The following is a 23,140-nucleotide window of genomic DNA, read 5'->3' as shown; positions in this document are numbered from 1 at the left end:
AGTTTTCTTCTTCACCTGCTCAGATAAAAGCTGAAAAGTGCGCCAAAGCTTTGAGCAAGTCCAGTTTGTTAACAATATTAATCCAGAGTAGAAATCAGCAGTAGAATTGGCAAAATTGAAGTTAATTAGCTAAATTTACTAGCTGAAGACAGAAAATATGATGCGTTCAGGTAACCTCAGTGAAAACGACTGTATTCTGTATGTTATGTGTTCAAATGTCACATAAAAATGGGATAATGTAGTTTTTGATGAGAAACTTCAATAAATACAGTGTGAATATGTGTTTATATTTGAGTGATATACAACAGATGTGACAGACTGAATCATAGCTTTTTAACAAAAGCACGACTCAGCTAAGACCACTTGTAGTCTAAATATTTGCCCTTATTTTGTCTTTCCACCAAACTGTAATCAATAGTGGTATTGATAAGGACTCAGATCAGCACTTTCAATGTGCTGTACATAGAATTAAAAAATAAAACCTTGACAATAACCTTTAAAAATCTACAAACATGGGGCGCAGGTGGCCAAGTGGTTATGGCGCGCCCCATGTAGGCGGACGACCTGGGTTCGAATCTGGCCTGAGGCCCTTTACCGCATGTGTCTCCCCAACTCTCATCCCTGTTTCCAACTCTACCCACTATCCTCCTCTATCAAATAAAGGCACAAAACTGCCAAAAATAAACCTTAAAAAAAAAAACTACAAACATAAAAATATACTTAAACTATTTAAAAAAAAGCTGTGATTAATCCAGATCAATGGTGTGTTTCCTTTCCTCACTTCTACCATTTTTTTCACATAAAATATATTTCAGTTGCACTTTGTATGAAAATATATAAAATAAGATGTTAGAAAATTGACCAGTGGTGAAAAACAAACAAACTTCCAATTCATGAAATTGAGAATTTATTTTCACTATCATAAAAAACATTTCTTCAGATAAAAATTAATGTACACTTTTGAGTTAACATAGGAGGCAAAAATATATGATTGGCTCTTAATAAAAGTTTTTCATTTTCGAGACACTCTTGCCCTGTGAGTTAACAAAAAACATCAGCTCTTTTGAATTCCAATTATCATTTACAAAACAGTGAAATTCCAATAAAAGAGGAAAGAAAGAAGAGCTCTTTGTTTGGGAGGGTTACATAACACTAAAGTACTGCAGAATCATTACACACTCACTGGTTACAGAAATAGTGCTTTACAAATAATACTTCTCTGTTGTAATTACGGCAGCAGGAGACAAGTATAGAATGGAGAAGCTTTGGATGAATGCATTACCAGCTGTAAAGAGGTTCAATTTTCCACATCAGTGGCTACATTACTGTGGCGGACTAATAGGAAAGGCATGACAGAGCAGACTGTACAAAAATAAAGTACATTATAAAACACAATTATAAAAAATTAAGAGGACAAGGTAAAAACATTAGCACTGCAGCTTATTGAGATTATCCTGCAGAAAAAGAGGAAATTGCTATGTTTACATTGGAAAATAGGCTGAGGGTGAGGAAATGAAGTCCAATGACCGCATGGCCTCAGAATCCGCTTGGTTTTAAAATGTCCGGTTGTAAAATTTGATACTCTCATAATGAAACTTAGACTTAAGAAAATGATTGTGTGAACTTAATAGAAAATAAAAAAGTTGATTAGAAATGCATTAGCACTGAGTGTTTGAAATGTAAAAAAATAGTGCAGAAAGTATATACATAATATACAACATTAATAAATATGCTCTTTTTGTGATTTAAATGCTGCTGAATGAGATTTCTGTTAACTAATGAATTATCTGAGAGGAATGAGAGGTTCCATCTTTTAAAACAATGTCTCTGCTATGTGGAGAACACACATCCCTCGTTATCAACGCCACAAATACAAACACTGAGACATTCATGTGCTTTGAGTTAAGTTGCACTGTGAATAAAGTAAGAGCACAGGGGTATTCATGGATGTGTTCAAAGTATGAACTCCAGGAACTGATCGTCACCTATTGTGTCCAGGGACAGACAGTTGGTCGACCTGCGGCCGTAAAAGGAAGGTTTGGCTTGGCAGTGTAATAGGGGGTATTGACAGTGATCGGCGGGGGCTTTCGTGTTTGCTGAGGCATCTGGAAGGCCGAAGGTGTAGCTGTGGGAGGAATCAGGGGGCAGCGTCGTCCCAAGGGGTGCTGGAGGTGGAACCAGACGTACGTCATCCAAGCTGTGGCTGTGACGATCCACGCACACTTGCGCCCTTGGTATCTGGATCTAGAATGGAAAAGGAAGGTGAACAGAGGTTCAGAAGAGGAAACAGAGTTATCCAAAATGAGTAAAAGGAGATGGATAACCAACCTGTTTTAACAACTCCTTGTCATGTAATTTAACCAGATCTTCATCACTGTCTGTGAGACACGATATGTTTTCTGTAAAGCCCGTAAGCAAATTTAGCAACAATCAAAGGTTAAAAACAAAATTTGGATTAGAAAACAAATTACACATTTTTGAACAATATATTGCATGCAACTGAAAACCTATTCATACCTGGTGATGGAGTCTTGGGAGAAAGTACTGAACAATCCACAGACACTCCTTCAAGAATATCAGCCAACTGGAACATCTCATAAGGATCATCCACAAGAACCTCTTTTGGACTTTCTACATCAATCCCAATCTCTGGAAAAAAAACTCCAGAGCATTAACAATTTGCAACAGTTAAAATAACTGCCCTAAATAAAACTATGTTATTGGAAACAAACCACAATCTTTACTTTGAACTGTGAATGTAAATAGATGAGGGAGCTGTGGGATTGATTCATTGTCTTAAATTGGTGCTTTTTTCCACTTCAGTATAAAAATCCCCTCACCTTCCTCTTGCCAGCCCTCGTCTTCCGTTCGAGCCTTACTGCCTGTGTCGAACCCAGATGTGCAGGAGCTGCCACGGCTTGTTGCAGAGCTGAAACACTTCTCTGCTCCATGCTGACCTTCATCCTCCATCGAGGTCATTTCGGTGGACAGGCTGTGTTGTCGAGCATCAGCTTCGATTCCAGAGCTGCTGGTGGAGCGTCGGGACAGACCAGGGCTGCTCTCACTGCCGGGGGGGTCCAAGTCCAGGTCATCACTGATGTATGACTCCCTGTAACGCTTTTTCTCTGAAATTAAGAAAAGACATTAACCACTATGACCACATATGCAAAACAATACAACAGCTTTACCATAAGGTGTTTTTATCAAGCTTCAACATTTGGCAACTCAAATGTGCAAAAGTGCAATGTCTTACAAATAGAGAAAATGTCTAGTAATGGAATCCTACAGTGGACATACAGTCATTGACAGACGTATTGGCACCCCTGGAATTTTTCAGAAAATACACCATTAAATCCCACTGAACACCTTTGGAGAGGTTTCAACATTGCTGTTGCAAGAAGGCACCCTTCAAATCTGAGAGACCTGGAGCAGTTTGCAAAAGAAGAGTGGTCCAAAATTCCAGCTTAGATGTGTAAGAAGCTTGTTGATGGTTATAGGAAGCTATTGGTTTTAGTTATTTTTCCCCAAGGGTGTGCAACCAAATATTAAGTTGAGGGTGCCAACAATTTGTCCGACCCATTTTTGAGTTTTATGTAAAATTATGTAAATTTTGGATTTTTTCTTCTGTTTTTTTGTGTTGTTCCAATGCACATAAATGAAATAAACAGGTGTATACCACAAACATTTGTAATTGCGACAGTTTCTGGGAGAAATGGTGTATTTTCTGGAAAAAATCCAGAGGTGCCAATACTTTCACCCATGACTGTACATTCTCCTGAAGAGTGTAGTGTCCCCGTCCTTACTGGCATGAAATAAGACAAGCAATCAGAAACATCTTTGGAGATGAGACTGATGGTTCTTTTTTAACATTTAACTGGGGAACATCGCTGCTTACTTTTCAGCACAGGATAAATACCTAATAAAGATATTACTAGCAGCTAGCAAAAAAGCATTAATGAGAAGGTGGATGCAGCCCATACCTCCGACAGAGACTGACTGGATAGACAGTGAAAATTTGGACTGTGTTTGCAACTCTGAAAGGTAATTAGTGAACTATTATATGAACTGGCATGTGTTTTTATCACTACAGTTACATGGGATATATGTATGACTAACTATTTGTTTGTTTTGTTACATTGGTCCTAACTGTTCATATAAATGCAAAACAGCCAATGAGAGGAAACACATCAAGTCGCATGACCCACCACATGTTAAGTAGTTTTAAGGCTTTAAAACAAAAACACAACTCTACCTTCATCTCAGTATTTCTCCCTACACTTTTCCTCATATTTCTATTTTTGCTGCAACTGTAAAGCATACAAGGACAGCCTGCTGCAGATTTAATTTTTCCCCCATTTTGTTCCGTCTGAAAAAATGTTAGATCATGTACGTTTCTGTGAGACCTTGTTAGATGCTTACTAAAAACAGCGGAAGTGCGGTCTCACGGTTCAGTCAAGTCGTCTGGTGTGCACACAGAGAATTCTAGGATGAAAAATCTCTTCGAACTGCCCTTACATCTGTGTCTCCCATGTTTTCAGAATCTTTAAAGATCTGAAAATTGACGAATGTACGGTCAGCCTTCGCTGATTCATCATGACCCTAAACTCCTATATATATATATATATATATACACACACACCTTTTTGACACACATTTCAATCAAGAAGCATTATAAAGTACAACTTTGTTTTATCTTCAATGATACCGTTTACCAAGTTTGTTTAAAATATAAACTGCACTTTTCTCACGTTATTAAAATTAGTTAAAGGTCAATTATTCAGAAAGATACAGGATAACTGAAGGAACCTTATCTACAGTTGAAACCAGAAGTTTACATACACTAAATAAAAAGGCACATAAACTTTTTTTTCTCACCGTCTAACATTAAATCAGATTAAACTTTTCCTGTTTTTGGTCAATTAGGATTACCAAAATTATTTCTATTTGCTAAATGCCAGAATAATGAGAGAGATCATTTTTTAGACAATTTTTTATTATTTTCTCGAGAGTCAGAAGTTTACATACATTTTATTAGCATTTGATAGCATTGCCTTTAAACTGTATGACTTGGGCCAAATGTTTTGGATATGCTTCCACAAGCTTCTCACAATAGTTTACAGGAATTTTGGCCCATTCCTCCTGGCAGAACTGGTGTAACTGAGCCAAGTTTGTAGGCCACCTTGCTCGCACATGCCTTTTCAGCTCTGCCCATAAATTTTCAATGGGATTGAGATCAGGGCTTTGTGATGGCCTCTCCAAAACATTGACTTTGTTATCCTTAAGCCACTTTGGAACCAGTTTGGCAGTATGCTTAGGGTCATTGTCCATTTGGAAAACCCATTTGCACCCAAGCTTTAACTTCCTGGCTGATGTCTTGAGATGTTGCTTCAGTATTTCCACATAATGTTCTTTCCTCATGATGCCATCTATTTTGTGAAGTGCACCAGTCCCTCCTGCAGCAAAACAACCCCACAACATGATGCTGCCACCCCCATGTTTCACAGTTGGGATGGTGTTCTCAGGCTTGCAAGCTTCCCCCTTTTTTCTCCAAATGTAACGATGGTCATTATGGCCAAAAAGTTCAATTTTAGTTTCGTCAGACCACAGAACATGTCTCCAAAAATTAAGGTCTTTGTACCTGTGTGCATTTGCAAACTATAATCTGGCTTTTTTATGTTTCTTTTGGAGTAATGGCTTCTTCCTGGGAGAGTGGCCTTTCAGCCCATGTCGGTACAGGACTCGTTTGACTGTTGATAATGACACACTCTTACCAGCTTCAGCCAGCATCTTCACAAGGTCTTTTGCTTTTGTTCTTGGGTTGAGATGCACTTTTTGGACCAAAGCACGTTCATCTCTGGGACACAGAACCCGTCTCCTTCCTGAGCGGTATGATGGCTGGACATTCCCATGGTGTTTATACTTGCGTATAATTGTTTGAACAGATGAACGTGGCACCTTCAGGCATCTGGTAATTGCACCCAAGGATGAACCAGACTTGTGGAAGTCCACAATTGTCTTCCTGATATCTTGGCTGATTTCTTTTGATTTTCCCATGATGTTACACAAAGAAGCAGTGTGTTTCAGGTGTGCATTAAAATACATCCACAGGTATGCCTCTAATTAACTCAAATGTTGTCAATAAACCTATCAGAGGCTTCCAAAGACATGACAGCATCATCTGGGCTTTCCCAAATTGTTTAAAGGCATAGTAATCTTAATGTATGTAAACTTCTGACTTTGAAGAAAGTAATAAAAATTGTCTAAAAAAATCATTTTCTCATTATTCTGGCATTTAGCAAATAGAAATAATTTTGGTAATCCTAACTGACCAAAAACAGGAAAAGTTTAATCTAATTAATGTTAGACAGTGAGAAAAAAAAGTTTATGTGCCTTTTTATTTAGTGTATGTAAACTTCTGGTTTCAACTGTATATATGTACTGTATATCAATATATATATATACATATGAAAAATTTTGGTGCAGAAGAAAACTACTGCTAAATTATACACTTGTGCCAAACTGTTATCAACAGAGGTACTATTTCTGTCTTTGCATGTCTCTCTTGTACCTTCAGTCTCCTCCAGCTGGCGTAGGTGTTTGAGGGCAGGCTGGAGGCTGAGGTAGACGCGGTGGCTGCTACTCAGGTGCAGGAGGAGGTGGCGGGAGCGAAAAGATGACCCAGTGAAGTACACCAGCTTCCTGGCTGAAGGCAAACCATCTGGCTGGATCTCAAATTTCTTACCCTGAATAGAACAACATATTGGAAACAGTGAAGTACACATAGCTAATGCCCATTAAATAATTACAACCTTTTCTAATCCTAAGGGAGAATAGAAATGAGCATACCAGGAAGGTAAGACGTCCCACGTTTGACCAGGGGAAGTCATACAGCAGCTGTCGTATGTTGTTCACCTCCTATCATTAAAAACACACATATATATTAGAAAAGGAAGAGACTTCATTATTTGTAATCTACTTGCTTCTATCCTAAAATTAGTGATCAATAATCAGTTGTCTTGTCTATTAACAGGAGCCATCTGGACTTGGCAAAGAGGCCAAGGGCTTCTCGAGATATCTCACGGTCCGTTGGCTCTTTAATCAGCCAGGCCTGGAGCCCTAATTCCCCCCAGATGGCCCCCTGATGGACAGATCAAACAACTGACAGGCAGGGTGGACGGCTCCTATCTCCTCATGCACCGCTGCTGGTGGCAATCCCACACATTCCTCACACGTCTAGTCAGAGGTTTTATAGCAGTGCAGATACAAAGACTGAACCTCTGAGTAAACGCAGATTCCCTCCTGAGCACGTATGTGTTGACGTATATGCTGTGCATTAATAACACACTCACACATGCACGCACCTGATAAACCTGCATTCCACGCAGGGTCAGACCCAGCAGAGCCGTTCCTCTCTCTTCCTTTTTGTCCTGCACAAATGAATGATGAGATGTCAGAGAGGCATCTGAGCAGTTCAGATAAGACAGCTTTTCTACAGCTGAGCCCCTCGCCTAGAAACGCATGGCTGCTGCTAACAACAAATTAAAAGTGGGAGTGTATTACGCAATGGATTGGGCCAGCTTTCAAAATTTCACTCAGTGGATGAGTGATTTCGAAAAAGGGGAGGACAATAAATTGGAAAAGATACCAAGTTATATAATTGCCCCATAGTTATTTGTCCAGCAGAGCTCAAACAAAACCAGACGAGACGTATTTATTTTGGAGAGGAAAGTATTTTGGTCTGAGGACAGATAAACGCCTGGCATAGCTTTAAGCAGCAAACTTCTGTACATCGTCAAACTTGCAAAGATGCAAACATGTTTTGCACATTTATCAGGCCAACGTCAGGCAAATTTAGTACCAGAAATGTTGTACTGCAATGTTTGATAGACTAATCTCTCTGCTTCACTGCAGTCCTATTAAATAGACACAAAAGTACCATTTTATTTCAAAATGACCTTACAATGAATTAAATTTTTATTAATCAATTCACATTTTCATTAAATTAATAAGATTGGAGCAAGCATTTCTTGTTTTTAGTAAGTATGCTGTTGATGATATCTGAATTCATGGGAAGGCTGTTTCGTTGTGAAATTTTATGATAGAGTAAATAAAATAAAAATAAAGGTCATTACAATTCTCCTTTATATCCTCAAATACCTTTTCTCCTCCCATGCAGTAAACCCAAATAAAGGCATATACTACCTTATGTGACAAACTGAAGCGAAAATACTTACATTTTACTAGCTTTAACTTTCTTTCCATCAATTAAAGCAGCTTTGCAGATTTAGATATCACTTAAGCTGTAAGAAGATTCTGCAGGAGGTTTTGTAGAAACAGCTAGTAGAGCTGTGACCAAAGCAGCATTTTGAATTTCGATATAGTACCAGGGAGTTTCAAATAATGCTGATACCCGTTTTGATACCATAGTAACAGAAATGACATCCTGGACACCCAAAAGAGCTTAATTTAGTAACGTCTGATTTCAAACCTGCACGTTAGAAAAGGTAAATTAACACATCCCTAAATTTGATATACTTTTCATTAGGGATGCGTGCGGTAAAACAGTTAAAATTGTTTATCAAACTAGCCAGTGCGGGATTTACTAGTCAGTAAAACTAATTACCTGTCAATTTTTTTTATGAACACGGGATTGAAATCCCTGTCTAGAATGCTCTTTTAAACTGTAATGAGCCTCCTGCCACAAGAGGCTGCAGTAGCTTCAGTTAATAGGCGCTGCCTTCCTGTCTGACACTTCACCACATGTAAATACGAGAAGCTCAGTGGTGGCTAAGCTGTTAGCGTGTAATAGGAAGACCGCGGTACGACAGTTTTCAAAAGTAGTAAATGGAAATAAAGTAGTATGTAGGCTGTCGAGGGTTGAACTCACGTATGACCACTCACCCGAAGTGAAAACAGGCCAAGTATGAAAGCATGATATTAATCTGCATATTAATCCTTACTTTTAATAGTAAGAAAGGAAAGGCAAAAATAAATTAGGTTTTATTTGAAAAACAACTTTTTTAAAGATTATTTTTGGGGATTTTGTTTTGCACAATGTCAAAAGTCTGCATATTGGGACTGAGAGAAAACCAGGCAGCTGTCCTGGGCACTCTGTCTGCAACAGACATTGACACTAACACAAATTTTAATGACATGATAAAGGGACTTAATGAAACATGTGTACTTACTAGTGGATTAAAGCTGCCAACAGGAGTCAACATAGTTTTTTTAATAACTTTTTTGCTGCTATAAAATCTAAAAATAGTGAACATTTAATTATTTAAGGCAAGTGGTACCATACAGTGTTGCAGTATTGAAAATTGTGACTACATTAAAATCAAGTATTTCCAATAATAAGACTAGAAATGCTAAACTGACTTGTTACCTTCTGCAGTCTGTAAAATGTGACTGGTACATCCTCTAGTCGACATGACTCCCTGATGAAGAGGAGGGTGGCATCGCGAGAAGACATGCCCCACAGCTCCTGATGCACTTTGGGCCCATGGCAGAGGAGATAGTCTACTCCACGCTTTGCTATTATCTACAGGAAGAATATAGAACAGACGTCTTTTAGGCAGAAAGTACAAAAAGCTCAGAATATAATTGTTTATTCAGGTCAAATGTATTCAGCTTTACACTAGAGTGAGCATTAAGTGTTGTGTATTTACCCAGGGCGGAAAGTACTCCTTGGGTTCAAAGTAAGGAGTAGTCTCCATGTCTTCCCTGGGCAGCGGGTGGTCACCGAGGTCAGCCTGCAGGGCGTAACCTGCCAGCTGGAAGTACACCTCCTCCTGCTGACGACATTCAGAGCGAAGCACCCTCTCCCGCAGGTCAGAGTAGTAGAGATGCCGTGCCTTTCGTTCACTGGTAACACACAAAAGAAAAAGGTGAGGGTTGAAGGGAGGAAAACAAAAAACTGTGTCAAATAGGAGAACAAAGATGGACTTAAAGAAAAAGAAAAGCAGAAAGAAAGCTTGGGCTCTAATTAGGAAGAAGTGTGGATGGACATACCATAGAAGTCGGCCATTTTCTATGTAGTACTGCACTTTAAGGCAGAGCACAAGTGGTAAGAGTCTCCGCTGTGATCCCTGTGTGCAGAAAGAGACATGTTAGAAAAAGGCCTGTGTGTTAGCATCTTTTTGTCATGAAAAGATGAGGCATGTAGGCCACTGAACTGTGCCAATTAACTCATGCATACAATAGTTCAAAAGGGGTCACATCAAGCAAAGTGCTCCTAATTTATAAAATCACAATGTTTCACTCTTCTCCACAGGCTGACTCACCTTTCCCGTGTCTTGCCTGCTCTCCTTGGGAAAGTACTTGGTCAGTTTCTCCTCCATGTCTAAAAAGATGTGCTCATTGTCTGGATAGGAGAGAGACAATCAGGAAACAAGCAGCAGTTAGGAGCAAACAAAACCATAATGAACCCAAGCGTGAAATTTGCCAAACAATGGGATTCATTAGCGTAAAAGAAAAAGTCCTTGTTCTACCATTTGTGAATGAGGCTAAGAGGAAGCTAATGACAACACGCTAACGTTTATATCCACTTTCTAATAAAAGTTGTAGCATTGCTTTGTTGAGCAAACACTGCACAGGAGCTATGTTGGCTTACGATTCCTATAAAATATTAAAAGGGGAGGATCTATTTTCAACTGCAAACATTCTCTGTCTTAATATTTTGCTTTTTATGTATCCTGCAAAACTTTGATTAGAAAAAATTAAACATTTGGAAGGCAACTTTGGAGAAAAAGATGTGTTCACTGTTCATAGGAAAGCAGTCTGTATGGGGTGAAGGCAGGAATTAATCATATTACAAACCTTTCTTTCATCAACACTTATCTGAAGACAATTAAGCTTTAGTTAGTGAACATGTGCATTTGTTTGTATGCAAGTAAAGCTAACAATCTGTCTTTGAACCTCAAAGCCAGACTCCAACTTTATAATCACCTCATAAGTTGTAAGTGGGATTGTGAAAAATGCAATTATTTTTTTGCTCCACAAGCCCTGACAAGCTAAACGTTCCTCTAGTAAAAACGTTTTAGTCTATACACTTGACCAATGATAGCAGATAAGTTCTGAGATTTGGTATATCAAGGGTGTTGTCACATTAGGTGTGATTGTTTTGTACTGTTCCTGGGAATGATGGCACCCACTTCTCTTCTCCCCAACTGGCCTGCTTTTGCGTTAGTGAAATGTTCTGTGCCGGAGCACACCTATGTATGTATGCAGTTTAATACAGTAGGTGGCAGTGTGTATGAAGTTGGTTTGAAAATCTGCCAAGAAGAGGAAAGATGAAAAGACAAGCATGACAACCACTTCAAAGTCAGACGTCTCCCGTTTCTTCAAAAAACACAGTATCCATACAGCATATGTTCTCTGAACAATGTGGTAGATGCAGAGTAGGAAGACGGTCATTGTTGGAGTCTTAAAAATAATAAGAACATCCAGTAGCCTGCAGGATGGACTTCATTACCAACACTGGTCAACATTAGTTTATACTCTGTGCAGGCAAAATATCATTTGACATGACACTGATATCTTTCTTTAACTTGTCCTAAGTAAAAAAAAATAAAAAATAAAGACAGTAAGTTGTACGGAAGTCACTAGAAATCTCAAAAACTTCTTAATATTATGTACAATGTTTCACATATGCGAGGCTAGAGATTTTGCTCTAGTTGATATTGCTGAATGTAATATTTTGCGTCTAACACTTGGCAGCAGATTGAGTGTGTTTGCATCATTTAAGAGGATATTTCAGACCCCTGACTCCAGAAATTATCACTGATTGACTCCAGAGGTAAGACAGTGAAAATGAAACAGCTAGCAAGAAAAGCTAGTGCTTCCTGACAAGTTTTTAGAGGTATCAAGTCATCCTCACACCCTACTGTATCCTTGTCTTGTTTTTTTCACTGAAGTTGAGTTTATAAAAGAAATGAGTCAATTAATCATAAAGGAAATTAAATCATGAAGCAATACTTGCCAAACATGCAACATATTTTACATAACAAATCGCTGAAAATCTGCAGATTAAAATACAAGATAAACCATTTTAATCAAAATGAAATTTTAATTTCCTTTCCAGCAGTCTAAAAAAGCTGTTTGCACAATGTAATGAGAAACTGGATGCTGTACCACTCTCAGCCTGGTCCTATGAGTCATGACATGGGCATTTTCTGTTTGATCAACCTTATCTGTCCAGTGTAGCTAAATCATTCTCATTGGGGTGTTTCACAACACATTTGGTCAAACATCCATCCCTCCTTTCAGCTTTTTTAATTTCAACTCTGACTCAGTCCTACTCCTTCAGCCTTCATCCTTCATTGTGGCGACTGAGTAAGAATTGAGGAAGGCAGCCTGTGTCATGACAAGCTATACTTCTTTTCCCTCAGCGCCCTTCCTCCTCTTCCCATCATCAATCCATCCCTCCCCTCAGTGAAGAGGAGGAATGCAAGGGTGCATTCCAGGCTTAATGAAGTTAATATTGCAGGAATCCAGGCCCTAAGTGATCGCTGAACCAACACCACAAAAACAAAAGGCTGCTTGTTCAAGTGGTGAGCCACACAAGATTACCAAGGCATTTTAACATATTTGCACCAAAGAAAAAGAGCAGGAACATATAAATTAGAAAAAGAAAGTTCAGAACTTTGCTCGTAGGCTAAAGTGGATTACACTGTTTAGCTATGCAGACTGGAATGGAGGAATTAAACTGTTTAAGTTTCAGTGAAACAGCCAATAGGAGAAGAGTATTTTCCACAATGTTACATTAAGCACAGGCTCACCTAAGGGTTTTGCCAACTCTGCTTTTCATCATGTACACTGACAGCTGGAGGACTTATCAGGAGAACAGATTTCTTGTTAAGTTTTCTGATGAAACTTGCCACCTAGCTCTGCTTCAAAGTCCAGAGTCCTATCATGGTTCTGCTTTACTTGAATTTGTTAGTTGGTGTGGTGATGGGTTGGGTGTGACGATTACTTGTGATGGATGGCAATTATTCTCCGTTCCTCTATGATGGACTGAGAGTTCAATAACCCAACCTCACTCCTATAAGGCTGCATTTCAGGCTGCTAAATACACTAACCTCAGCAGCTTATATCTTCTTCTGAAATGAAGACACATTTCATTAGAGCTGACTACTATATTGCAAGGATGTGCAATGTTAGTCAAGTAACCTCAAGCACCTCAAGTAAAGCTTTCATTTCTGTATTGTTGGATGTAAACTCTGTTTCCTCATTTTAGTGAATAACCTGCATTTACAGGGGACATATTATGCAAAAATCACTTTTTCAGGCTTTTCTAACAAAAATATGTACCCCTGGCCTGTCCACAATCCACTTAAGTACCAGAAAAATCCAGTCCCTTCCCATGTGCTGAAACAAGCCATTTTCAGATTTGCCCCTCATGATGTCATGTGGGGAGTTAACCCCAACCCCAGGTTCGGTTGGCCCTCCCCGCTTGGAAAAAAGTTCAGCCCTCCTCTCCTGAACCTCTTCTCAGCTGCGGATCAGGAGAGCCACATCCATTTCCTGAGAGGGGCGTGGTCAGGGGCGGAGTCAGACAGCTCAGTAACACTTAAAGCCACAGACACAGAAACAGCTCATTCTGAACATGGCTGAAACCAAGCCATGTTAAAAAAACATATTTTAACACAAGAAATAAACTGGTTTACAGCCTGGTTCAAAGAACAAAATGTGTCTCATTAGCTTATGTCTTCATGTGCGCTCACTGCACGGGGAATTAATTTTTTTGTATCACAATTGTTAAGATTATATCTAGGAAAAACCTCATTCTGCACTGATTGGTGCATCTCATTTGATTAACAGATAACTCTACAGGCAGAAGCTACGTTTCTGTCAACCAGAATGCTAGCCAGCTAGCTGACAGGAAGTCAAGCCTAGTGGGCGAGCCGTTAAGTTGATACAAAGTGCAGTTAAGATAGCGTTTTCAATATGGAGCCCGCCACGGATTGGCTTCAAAAGCAGTTTGATTCAGTCTATTGTAAGCAGATGGCTAATGTCACACAGGCTTTTTCCAATTCCTTCTACAGTCCATGGCTGAGACAGAGGACAGACACAAACTTCACAGGCATGTTTAGGGGACCTCTGGGAACAATATAAACTTGTCTTAAAGGGGTAAAATATGTGACCTTTAGTTCTGCCTGAAATCCCCATCAGAAGCCAGGGAATTGATCACTGTGCAGGCAGAGTCTATGGGTCTCCTGCATGTCTGTTCAGGTGACGCTGCTGCCATCACAGAAAGGCAACACCAGCATGGTGCTTCAGGTGGACGCTAGCTTGTATGTTTGTGAATGCGTTAATGTCAGAGGGCTGTACACTGTGATATTTGAAATCTGACAATGACTTAAAGACCCAAGAATACAAGAAAAACATAATTTTTAATTTAAACTAATGAATGCACACATGTCATAAAATTTATTTGGTTAATTTCATTTTAGAATAAAATGAGTAAAATGGAAAGAAATACTATTGCAATGTCTGTATTACAATATCATTCAACCATACTTTTATTACGGAAAACAGCATTCTATAAGGCGCATTTACTAAGCAATAAAACAAAATTCTGGTTTTATTGAATAATTTCTCACATTGAGGGAGACAGCTGTTAAAAGTGCCTTCCATGGTTTGTGCTATCAACAGCTTTTCTCTCGCTTGAAAATTTCACCAATGATACCAAAATGATGGTTTACTGTTCAGTAAATACACTTTATGGGGTCCACATTTAGTTTACAGAATCCTAAACTCAAAACAGCGGAGATGGGTGGAGCTGAGTAGCGCTGGTCTCTACCCATCAAATTTTGTTATTGTTCTGATCGACACCCCCTGACGGTGGAATTTACTTATGGTGCTGTTGTGATTAGCCATGTTGGAAACAAAGCCTTGGCCTACATGACAATGTAGACGGCTTAGTAAACCATTAACGACATGGGGACTCATCTTCCCAATAGCCTTTGCAGCGCTTTACACCAAGGTGTGAACAAGACACATTTCAGTCTCATTGGAGGAGACCTGAGGAGGAACCACAGGGGTCTAAGACAACAAAATCTCTTGTGGCCCACTCCTCCATTGCTATATCATCGGATGCAGCAGTCATTCCACCACCATGGCAGTTACCCTCCACTGTGTAACTTCAAGTTCCCGGTTTCACCTAAAAGTTTGGCACAGTCAGTGACCAGCTGGCTGAGCATCAACAGTTTTCTTTCCTTCCTTCACACAACATTCACACACTGATGGCAGAGGTTGCTATGGAAAATTGGCCATTGGTATTTGCAAATCACATTCATAGGCATTCCTTACAAATTTACACACCACCAACACAACAGTGGGCGCAAATTGGGGTTAAGTGTCTTGCCCAAGGACACAACGTGACTGCAGGGGATTGAACAAAAGACCCTCCTACCGCGAGATGACCAACTCTACTTACTGAGACATGGTTGCCTCTGATGGGGCCGCCAGGTTGCCTTACCACATACCTCTGAGTAAAAATCAAAATCATGGATTTCTTCCGCTATCAGGTTACTGGGCTCAGTGAATGGTCATTTTAACTAACATCTTTAACTCCTGGGACTTCACTGTCTTTTTGTCTACTCATGGTTATTTGTGTATTATATCTTATGTAACTCATCTTATGGCCCTTCACCAACCTCTGCTTGTTGATCTATCAGTGTTGACATGTAACTGTTGAATGTGGGTTATGTGATGTGGACGTGGGTGAGCTGCAAATGAATTGTCCTCTTGAGGTGTCCAAATGTAAATCTAAATAGTGTAGATTTGATAAAGTATTCAGAAATGTCCCTGTCAAATTGCCATCTAAAATCTTTGCAGAACAAAAAACAAGACTTTATATGGATCTGATTAAAGTTTTTTGAAAGCCCTGTTGTATGCTCTGGTGTAAGCAGCCTTTTCATGTTCAGATGTGAGGGGTCAGTGAGGAGTGAACTTACCTTTCACCACTGTGAGGCCAAAGAAGTGCAGCTCTTTGATTCCAAGAAGTTCAGCCACACGGTTAAAAACATCCTGACCTGTGGATTTTGGCTAGAGCAGGTGAAAAGACAAAGAAGTATGTATTTAATATGCATCCACAAGGTGGGAAAAACTGCACTGTAGCCAAAATGTTGTAGTGAAATAGAACTTTAAGCAGCCTGTCATGAGGACAGCGAGACAATTAATCAGATATATTAAAACACCCACCCCGACAGTGACGTCCAGCTGGTCTTTGTTGGGAAGCAGAACACAAATGGTTCTCTCCTGCTTTATGTTGTTAGACATGATGAATGTCTGTGGTAACTACACTCTGAAAAACTTTTAGTCTTTGATGTGTCACTTTTTGTCTTTTCCTTGCAGTTCATCCATACTGTATCTGAAAAAAAGAGCAAGATAAGAGGTTAAAATAGTCATGAACAATAATGGTTTATTGTGAATGATGAAAAAAATCATACAAGAATTTGAAACGGTTCAACAGTTTGTAAAGATCCTGACTTTGCATGTCTTTCTTTTTTCTCTTGTGTAATGTTGATATTTGTGTTTTTAGTTGGTTGTTCGGACTTTTCACACAAGGATGAGTGGAAGTTCTTTGGTTGGGGCATGATGGGTAGTGCAAGCTACCATAGAGGAAGGAGTGCTTTGGGATGCCAGGTCTACCTGTCAAACCTTTCCCAAGATGTCTGAGGCCTAACTTCAGTGAACAACAGAACAGAAGAGCAGAACAATACAGCAGAGTGAATAAGAGAGACGCAGAGCAGATTGAGACAGATAGCATCCAGGACACAGTGATGGGCAATCCAGGTAGAGAGAGGGACACGAGCACAGCAGTGACACAGAAAAGCCGTGGGGGGGGGGGGGTCGTTATGAGCAGACAGTGAAGCAGCAAGCTATCGAGCATGTCATTCTTAACATGAGATGAATTAATCAGTACCGAAGAAAAAGGCAAGCCAACATGTGAACGAGAGACTACGATGTGTTGCTACGGCTACAGAGATGCCGAGTGAGGTACTGACATGTATTTGAGTGTATTAAATCACATTATATAAATCCATATAAATTTTTACGCTTTGTGCCACCTTATGCCTTTGGTTCACAAGTTGGTCTGCTGTATTTTTACACCTCAAAGGAACTGCCCCAGGGTTCGTTTGAGTGAACCAAGATCCCCATTTATAAGCGGATCAGAGTCCACTTGTTTGGTCCACACCAGAGTTCGTATGAGCCTTCACACCACTCCAAACGAACCGGACTATCCAGGAAACGGACCAGAGTTTATTTAAAGTGGATCAAACAGCTCTGATGTGAATGCGTTCACAAAGAGTGGGCTGGAACAAGTGTGTCCTGTTGATAATTACTGTTAAAAATGAAGACAAAAAAAGTATCCAAAGTTATTTTGAAGGCTATATAATTCTAAATAGTTATTGTGCTGTGACCGTTACTTGTTACTTGATTTTATTGGAAATCAACAAACATCTTTACCTCAAAACAAACAGTCTCGGTTAGTTTTATTCTAAAATTCAGCTTAAATTCACTGCCAAATATCCAAAGTAAACACTAAAGCTAATACCATTATGTCCTAAATGATACAGATAAACATTTGTGGACTGGAGTTTTTGGATGGTACATGGTACACCTTTGCTACAAGAGGAAAAAGAAGAACAAAGCCAGAATGCTGGAGGAAAGCACCATCTTCTGACATACTGGCTTTCACTCACGTTACACTCTCCACCAGCACAGCCCTTTCATTTTTATCAGTGTGACAGTGGTGCATGATTATCAATCTGAAACAGTACAGAGTTTTGTAGGTCAGATCTTTTCAAATTATCCCAAAGCCGAGATCAAACCAGCTGAGGAGGCCAAATAGCCACATGTCTAACCATGAGAATTATTGTCCAAAACAATGAAAAACATGCTGAAATAAATGACAGAAATTGGTCTACCTTCAAAGCATTTTGACCAAAATATTCAGCCAACACTAGCATTGCCTATAATTAAAAAGCCGAGAAATAGTTAGGCAAATTCAATGGGCTTACTGAACTCTAATCCAAATAATAGCCCTTAACTTGGAGCAATCAATCAGATAATCCTCGAGCGTGCCTTTGATATTCCTACGGTAACTGCAGCAACACAAAAGTATAACAAGGAATTTTATTACTGCAGTCTGCTCAACAGAGAAAAATAAATGGGCTTGGCAAACAGGGATGGTAAACTGGCAACTAAAAGCTCTGAAGCTTACCCCACTATCTTGACCCAGAGCCCCAACTGGTACGGAGCTCATCTGATTAAAGTCTCAGAATCAATTAATCAGGTTAATTACTGCCTCGCGCCGACTCTGATCCCTTTAAATCCAGCTCTGGACTATAATCAGTAAAAGAGAAGATAAAAATACACCAGGCAGAGAAAAAAAAAAGTTCTGTCTTGAAGCGGTCTTGGGCCAATCTCCTCAAAGTAAAAAACTGAACAGATCTTTAAACCAAGAACACACAAACCACAAACTGCTCTTTCTTTGGGCACTGCTTACATCTTTTGTTTTTCTTCTGCACCTGACTTCTTAGCAATTCAATTTCTGGAGAAAACGTATCATCTGATCAAAGGCAACAGATACAACAGGGCTTTCCATTGAGAAAAAAAGAATCCCATAAAGATTGGTCCAGAAAAGGTGGTGCCAAGTTGTGGGAACTACAAAAGTGAGTGTTCTTGGCTCATAGAGAAAACCATTCATATTACCACGTATGATTTTTGGACATGTTCAAACACAGCCTCGCTCACAGTTGTGTGTAAAGGCAAACAGACTTCAAAAACCAGAAATTCCAGTAGCTTTAACATCTGACTTGCTTATGACGCAGACTAATTATACTGACAGTGACTACACTCTGTTCGGTTTGTTCTTTGACCATGCTTTACAAAGACTATTTTCTGCAAATACTGTAGCTTAATTCTTAGATAACACTTTCTAATCTAGGTTTACCTCTTGAGTCTTTTACTGCTTTTACAAATTAAACCTCATGTGTGAATTTAATAAGCGTTCAGCTGCCAAAAAAATTGGGTTAGTTAATGTACTGTAAAGTATTTCTTCTGTATTCATATAATACAACACTCATGACGTGTAAATTAACGTTTGATTATATCAAAATAAAATGGTCTATTGAAAGGTTGTGTAAGCAGTTTAGCAGTTTATAATCAACTGATGTGGGTATATATGAACTTGAAAGTAGACACAGATTCAAAGGAGATGCTTGATCACCGTGGGGATTTTTTAAATGTTTGTCCTGACTAGGGATGCACCGATTGATGGGCTAAAATGAGAATCGGCGCCGATTTTCTTAATTTTGGGTGATCGGTGGTCGGCCAATACTTAGATAAGATTGGTGGATAAGATCAGTTTCATATCTACCTCTGCCTACTAAAATGTGAAAAATTAAAGACTAAAGGAACTGATAAAGTTTAGTAGTTTGGACAGCAATGCTCTAAACTTTTCATTCATATTTGAGAGAACTACCTCATGTGCAGTTAAAACAACAATTTTGTATTGTTTCACGGGTATTGTTCAATGTTTTTCAATAAAATAAGATTGGAACATTGAAGGTGTACGCTGTCAGTTATTAAAAAAAAAAAATAAATCGTTATCGGCCAAAATCGGAATTGGCAGGTCAGGCTTGTTAAAGATCGGTGATTGGTGATCGGCCAGAAAATTGCAATCGGTGCATCCCTAGTCCTGACTATGAATGCCATTTTTAGGAATGTGAGATTCTGGATTTTTTTTTCCAATATTGAATATGCTAAATTTAATTAATCAATTTAGCCGATAACAATATTGTTATCTAAATATAATTCACACCTGAAGTTATAGTCATTAAAATATCCTTTAAGTTTATGGGATGAGGATGACCAAAAAAAAGGTTTCGGCTGACATAGGCCCGGTCCACACAGAGACGAAAACAAAATATTGCCGTTTCGTTTTGAAAAAGTTCGGAACCAGAGAAAACAACTGAAAACGCTGTAGTGCATATGCCAAGCCTGTACATGGCAATGTATTGCTGCCACGGAAATGCACCAAAAGAGAGAAGAAGATCACAGAAAACTGACACAAACTTCCAGTTGCCCTTCTGGTTGTTCTCTGCGTTGGATTTAAGAACATATGGTGTAGGCTATGCGTCCACACAGAGATGAAATGGTAGTCATTTATGGGTTTGTGCACTCTGGGACCCGTTTTCAAAAAGTATCGTTTACAGTCACCCAAAAAAAACGTTTCTGTGTGGATGAAACGCCAATACGACAAAAAATCTTTTGCGTATACTCCTGAATTTGTCTCCATGTGGACAGGGCCTTGGGTCTGTTGGTTCAGCCTAAAACTTTACCAACATATTTGTTGATCTTACAGCTGATCAGCTGTAAATATCATTTGTTTATGTTGGCAGAAATTTTAGTATCTGTTGATACAGATAACTAACTTTTCAAGCCGATACATGCAGATAAATCATGCTGATAATATGGTGAATCCCTAATTTTCATACTTTGAAATGAAACAACTTTAATATTTACCTCTAAGAATTGAGAACAAGTTTTGTTAAACTTCTGACTACATGTGCTATATACTGTAATTTCATCATTTGTATTTTATCCTTGTATATGTCCAAAACATCTGCATACATGACCGATGGCAAATTTGTGGACCCAGCTTGACTCTACTCCATTTTCGTACCAAGCACTTTGTTTTCTATAACAGTTTCCCACACTTAGGTGGGTTGTCATCATGAAACTGCCCTGGCAGGTAACACAACAACAGTGGAATACATCAAGGTGATAGTGTACCTGGGTCTCAGTCTGTGGCTTTTTTACAGCAAAGAGACAAGTTTTCTTCCAGAAACCAGCACAAAATACTACTGACAAGTTCAGGGAAGTATGGGAAGTCATACAGCTGTATGAAGTTGATTACAAGAGGGCTCTGACGCCTGTGGTGAATGCCCCACTCCACTCATAACGCTCCTCGTGACAATACTCTCTGACTACTTAGTGGTCGGCAGTGTTTGGATGTCAACCTCAAGTAGCTGCAAACCTTGTGTGGAACCAAAAAGAAACATGGCCCAGACAAATCAAGATACGTCAGAGCTGACAAAGACACACCGGTGTAAATAAATGAGTATACAGAATAACTTAGGAATAAGAGAAGAACAAAAAAAAAATCCACAGTACAACCAGCTACCACTATATAAACTCCAACAGTCTTTGCTACTGAGTTTACTTAACAATAACAGCGTTGGCTGCAGTTTTCAGACATCCCCCTTGATGCTGAACAGGGTGAAACCTGGCATCACATGAGAGCAGCCATCTGTATGTCTTAATTCCCCTCCAAGACTGTCATAATCCCTACTTCTGAGCACACTGCTGGCTGATGGAAAAACAACATCCCTTCTGCACTGTGCAGATGGGAGTCTCCTCCTCACTGCCGACTAAAACCATAAAAGAATGAGGGGGTATCTGAATGAACAAGGAAACACTATTACCCTGACTCATTCCTCCTGAAAACAACAGTGTAACCCAGCTTTTCAGCTATGGGGGAGCAGATCTTTTCATAGGTCTGACTCACAGCCATATTAGGCACAATTGAGTCAGGGGGTTTATTTTCAACGAGTTGGCCCTGAAATCAAGCAAAACTACAGTATCGGGGACAAATACAGTTTTAAAACAATCCAAATTATTGATTAAATCAGTGGTTTTCAGGGGATCTAGCTGTGCAACCCACCACCACCTCTTGACTGAAAAATCAGAACTCATTTCTTCTGAAAAATGTTACACATCTCAAATTCAATTTGTGGAAAATTACAGTTTGCACATTAAATGGGAAAAAAAAGTATGATTAGAGAGACGAAGCAAAACAAGCATGTTGAAAAAGCCAATCAGAGGTCTCAAGAAAACAACCCAAATTTACTCAATATCACAAGGAAACAGAATAAAATAAAATATATGCATGTATGTCTGCTTAGAGCTCCTGTTCATCAGACTTTTTGCCATATTTTTTCCCGAGGCACACCACTGGTACCCAATGAAAACAGCTCTGCGACCCACTTTTGGGTCCCAACCCACCAGTAAAGAACCTCTGGATTAAACCATAATAAAACTTATTTTTGAAAAAAAAAAAAAAAAGTTTAACAAGGGTCAATACCACAAGGGATAGGAACAGCTCTTCATTTTGTACAATTTCTTGGTTTAACAATTCAGCAGTATCCAATCAGTTCTGACAATTGATTGGTGGGTTGTGTGTACAAACATATTCTTAAAACTACTAAATGCAGTAGTACAAAGTATACGAAACTCCATATTAATCTCACTGTATATTATGTTTGGCATAAAAACATTATCTAAGTAATAAAATCAAAACAAAACATAATACCTATGTGTAAGAATTAAAATGCAAGATTCTTCGACATTAATACATAAAATGCTATGTAATGATGAGGATTCAAAGTTGTATATAGCAAGAACAACCGCCCTAGTTGTATTAAATTGAATAGAATGATGTGAACACACTCACACAACTATGAAGAAACACCGAGAGACAATAAAATTTGAAAAATATACGAAACAAATGAACATATCTTCTCTTGACAAAAAAATTTGCACAGCAATTTCATTGTGTGCCCCAGAAGTTAAACATAACTTACCAAAGCCGTATGATACCCCACTTGGTAACCAGTGCTGCTTACCATGCAAGTAATGCTGCATAGTCATCATTTTTTGTATTCTTAGTCCTAATTCTCAAACAATAACTACATATATTAATGAAAAAATATCTCAGAAACAAAGCAGGAGACGATATAAAGTGCAAAACCGTTTAAAACGGCGTTTTTGTGCTCTTCATGACGGTAACGGTTAACTTTTTCCCTACGTTAAAATGAGTGCCCTCTCTGATGGAATGATACCACCGTAACTTTATGCTAATGCAACAAGTGCATCACTAACTCCGTCTACTCAGCTTGATTTGAGGCAGTAAATTACTTACCATAACATCAACCATGATAATTAAGATTTAATTTCGGTCACAGGTCTTCTCAAACTTTGTTCAGCCACTCAAATTTCTTTGCTTAGGCTCGTAAAACCATGACAGAAGAGGCACCGATGGTTTCTCCCCCTCCCCGTTGCGTGT

The 23,140-nt window shown here is 39.0% G+C and overlaps 1 protein-coding gene across 3 annotated transcripts; it reads right to left on the bottom strand.

The window, feature by feature from the left end:
• Positions 1–894: 894 nt before the first annotated feature.
• zgc:172136 (uncharacterized protein LOC566376 homolog) lies at positions 895–23,140 on the bottom strand. Of its 3 annotated transcripts, none has more exons than XM_041790268.1 (14): positions 22,997–23,140; positions 16,207–16,375; positions 15,960–16,050; positions 10,284–10,363; positions 10,012–10,088; positions 9,669–9,864; positions 9,386–9,541; positions 7,362–7,427; positions 6,847–6,915; positions 6,569–6,743; positions 2,841–3,125; positions 2,518–2,649; positions 2,329–2,399; positions 895–2,244 (listed from the first exon to the last, which is right to left on the bottom strand). In XM_041790268.1, the coding sequence occupies exons 2-14, from the start codon at positions 16,282–16,284 to the stop codon at positions 1,954–1,956; spliced, it is 1,767 nt and encodes a 588-aa protein (XP_041646202.1). In that variant the 5' UTR covers positions 16,285–16,375; positions 22,997–23,140; the 3' UTR covers positions 895–1,953. The 3 variants fall into 3 exon arrangements, with proteins under 3 accessions (XP_041646202.1, XP_041646203.1, XP_041646204.1); XM_041790269.1 differs by having other exon boundaries at positions 2,329–2,378; XM_041790270.1 differs by lacking the exon at positions 2,329–2,399 and having other exon boundaries at positions 2,044–2,244.

This window comes from Cheilinus undulatus, linkage group 6, assembly GCF_018320785.1.
Source record: "Cheilinus undulatus linkage group 6, ASM1832078v1, whole genome shotgun sequence".
Taxonomy (NCBI): Eukaryota; Metazoa; Chordata; class Actinopteri; order Labriformes; family Labridae; genus Cheilinus; species Cheilinus undulatus.
Note: the sequence above shows the minus strand (reverse complement) of the source record. Positions and strands in the feature narration are given on the sequence as shown.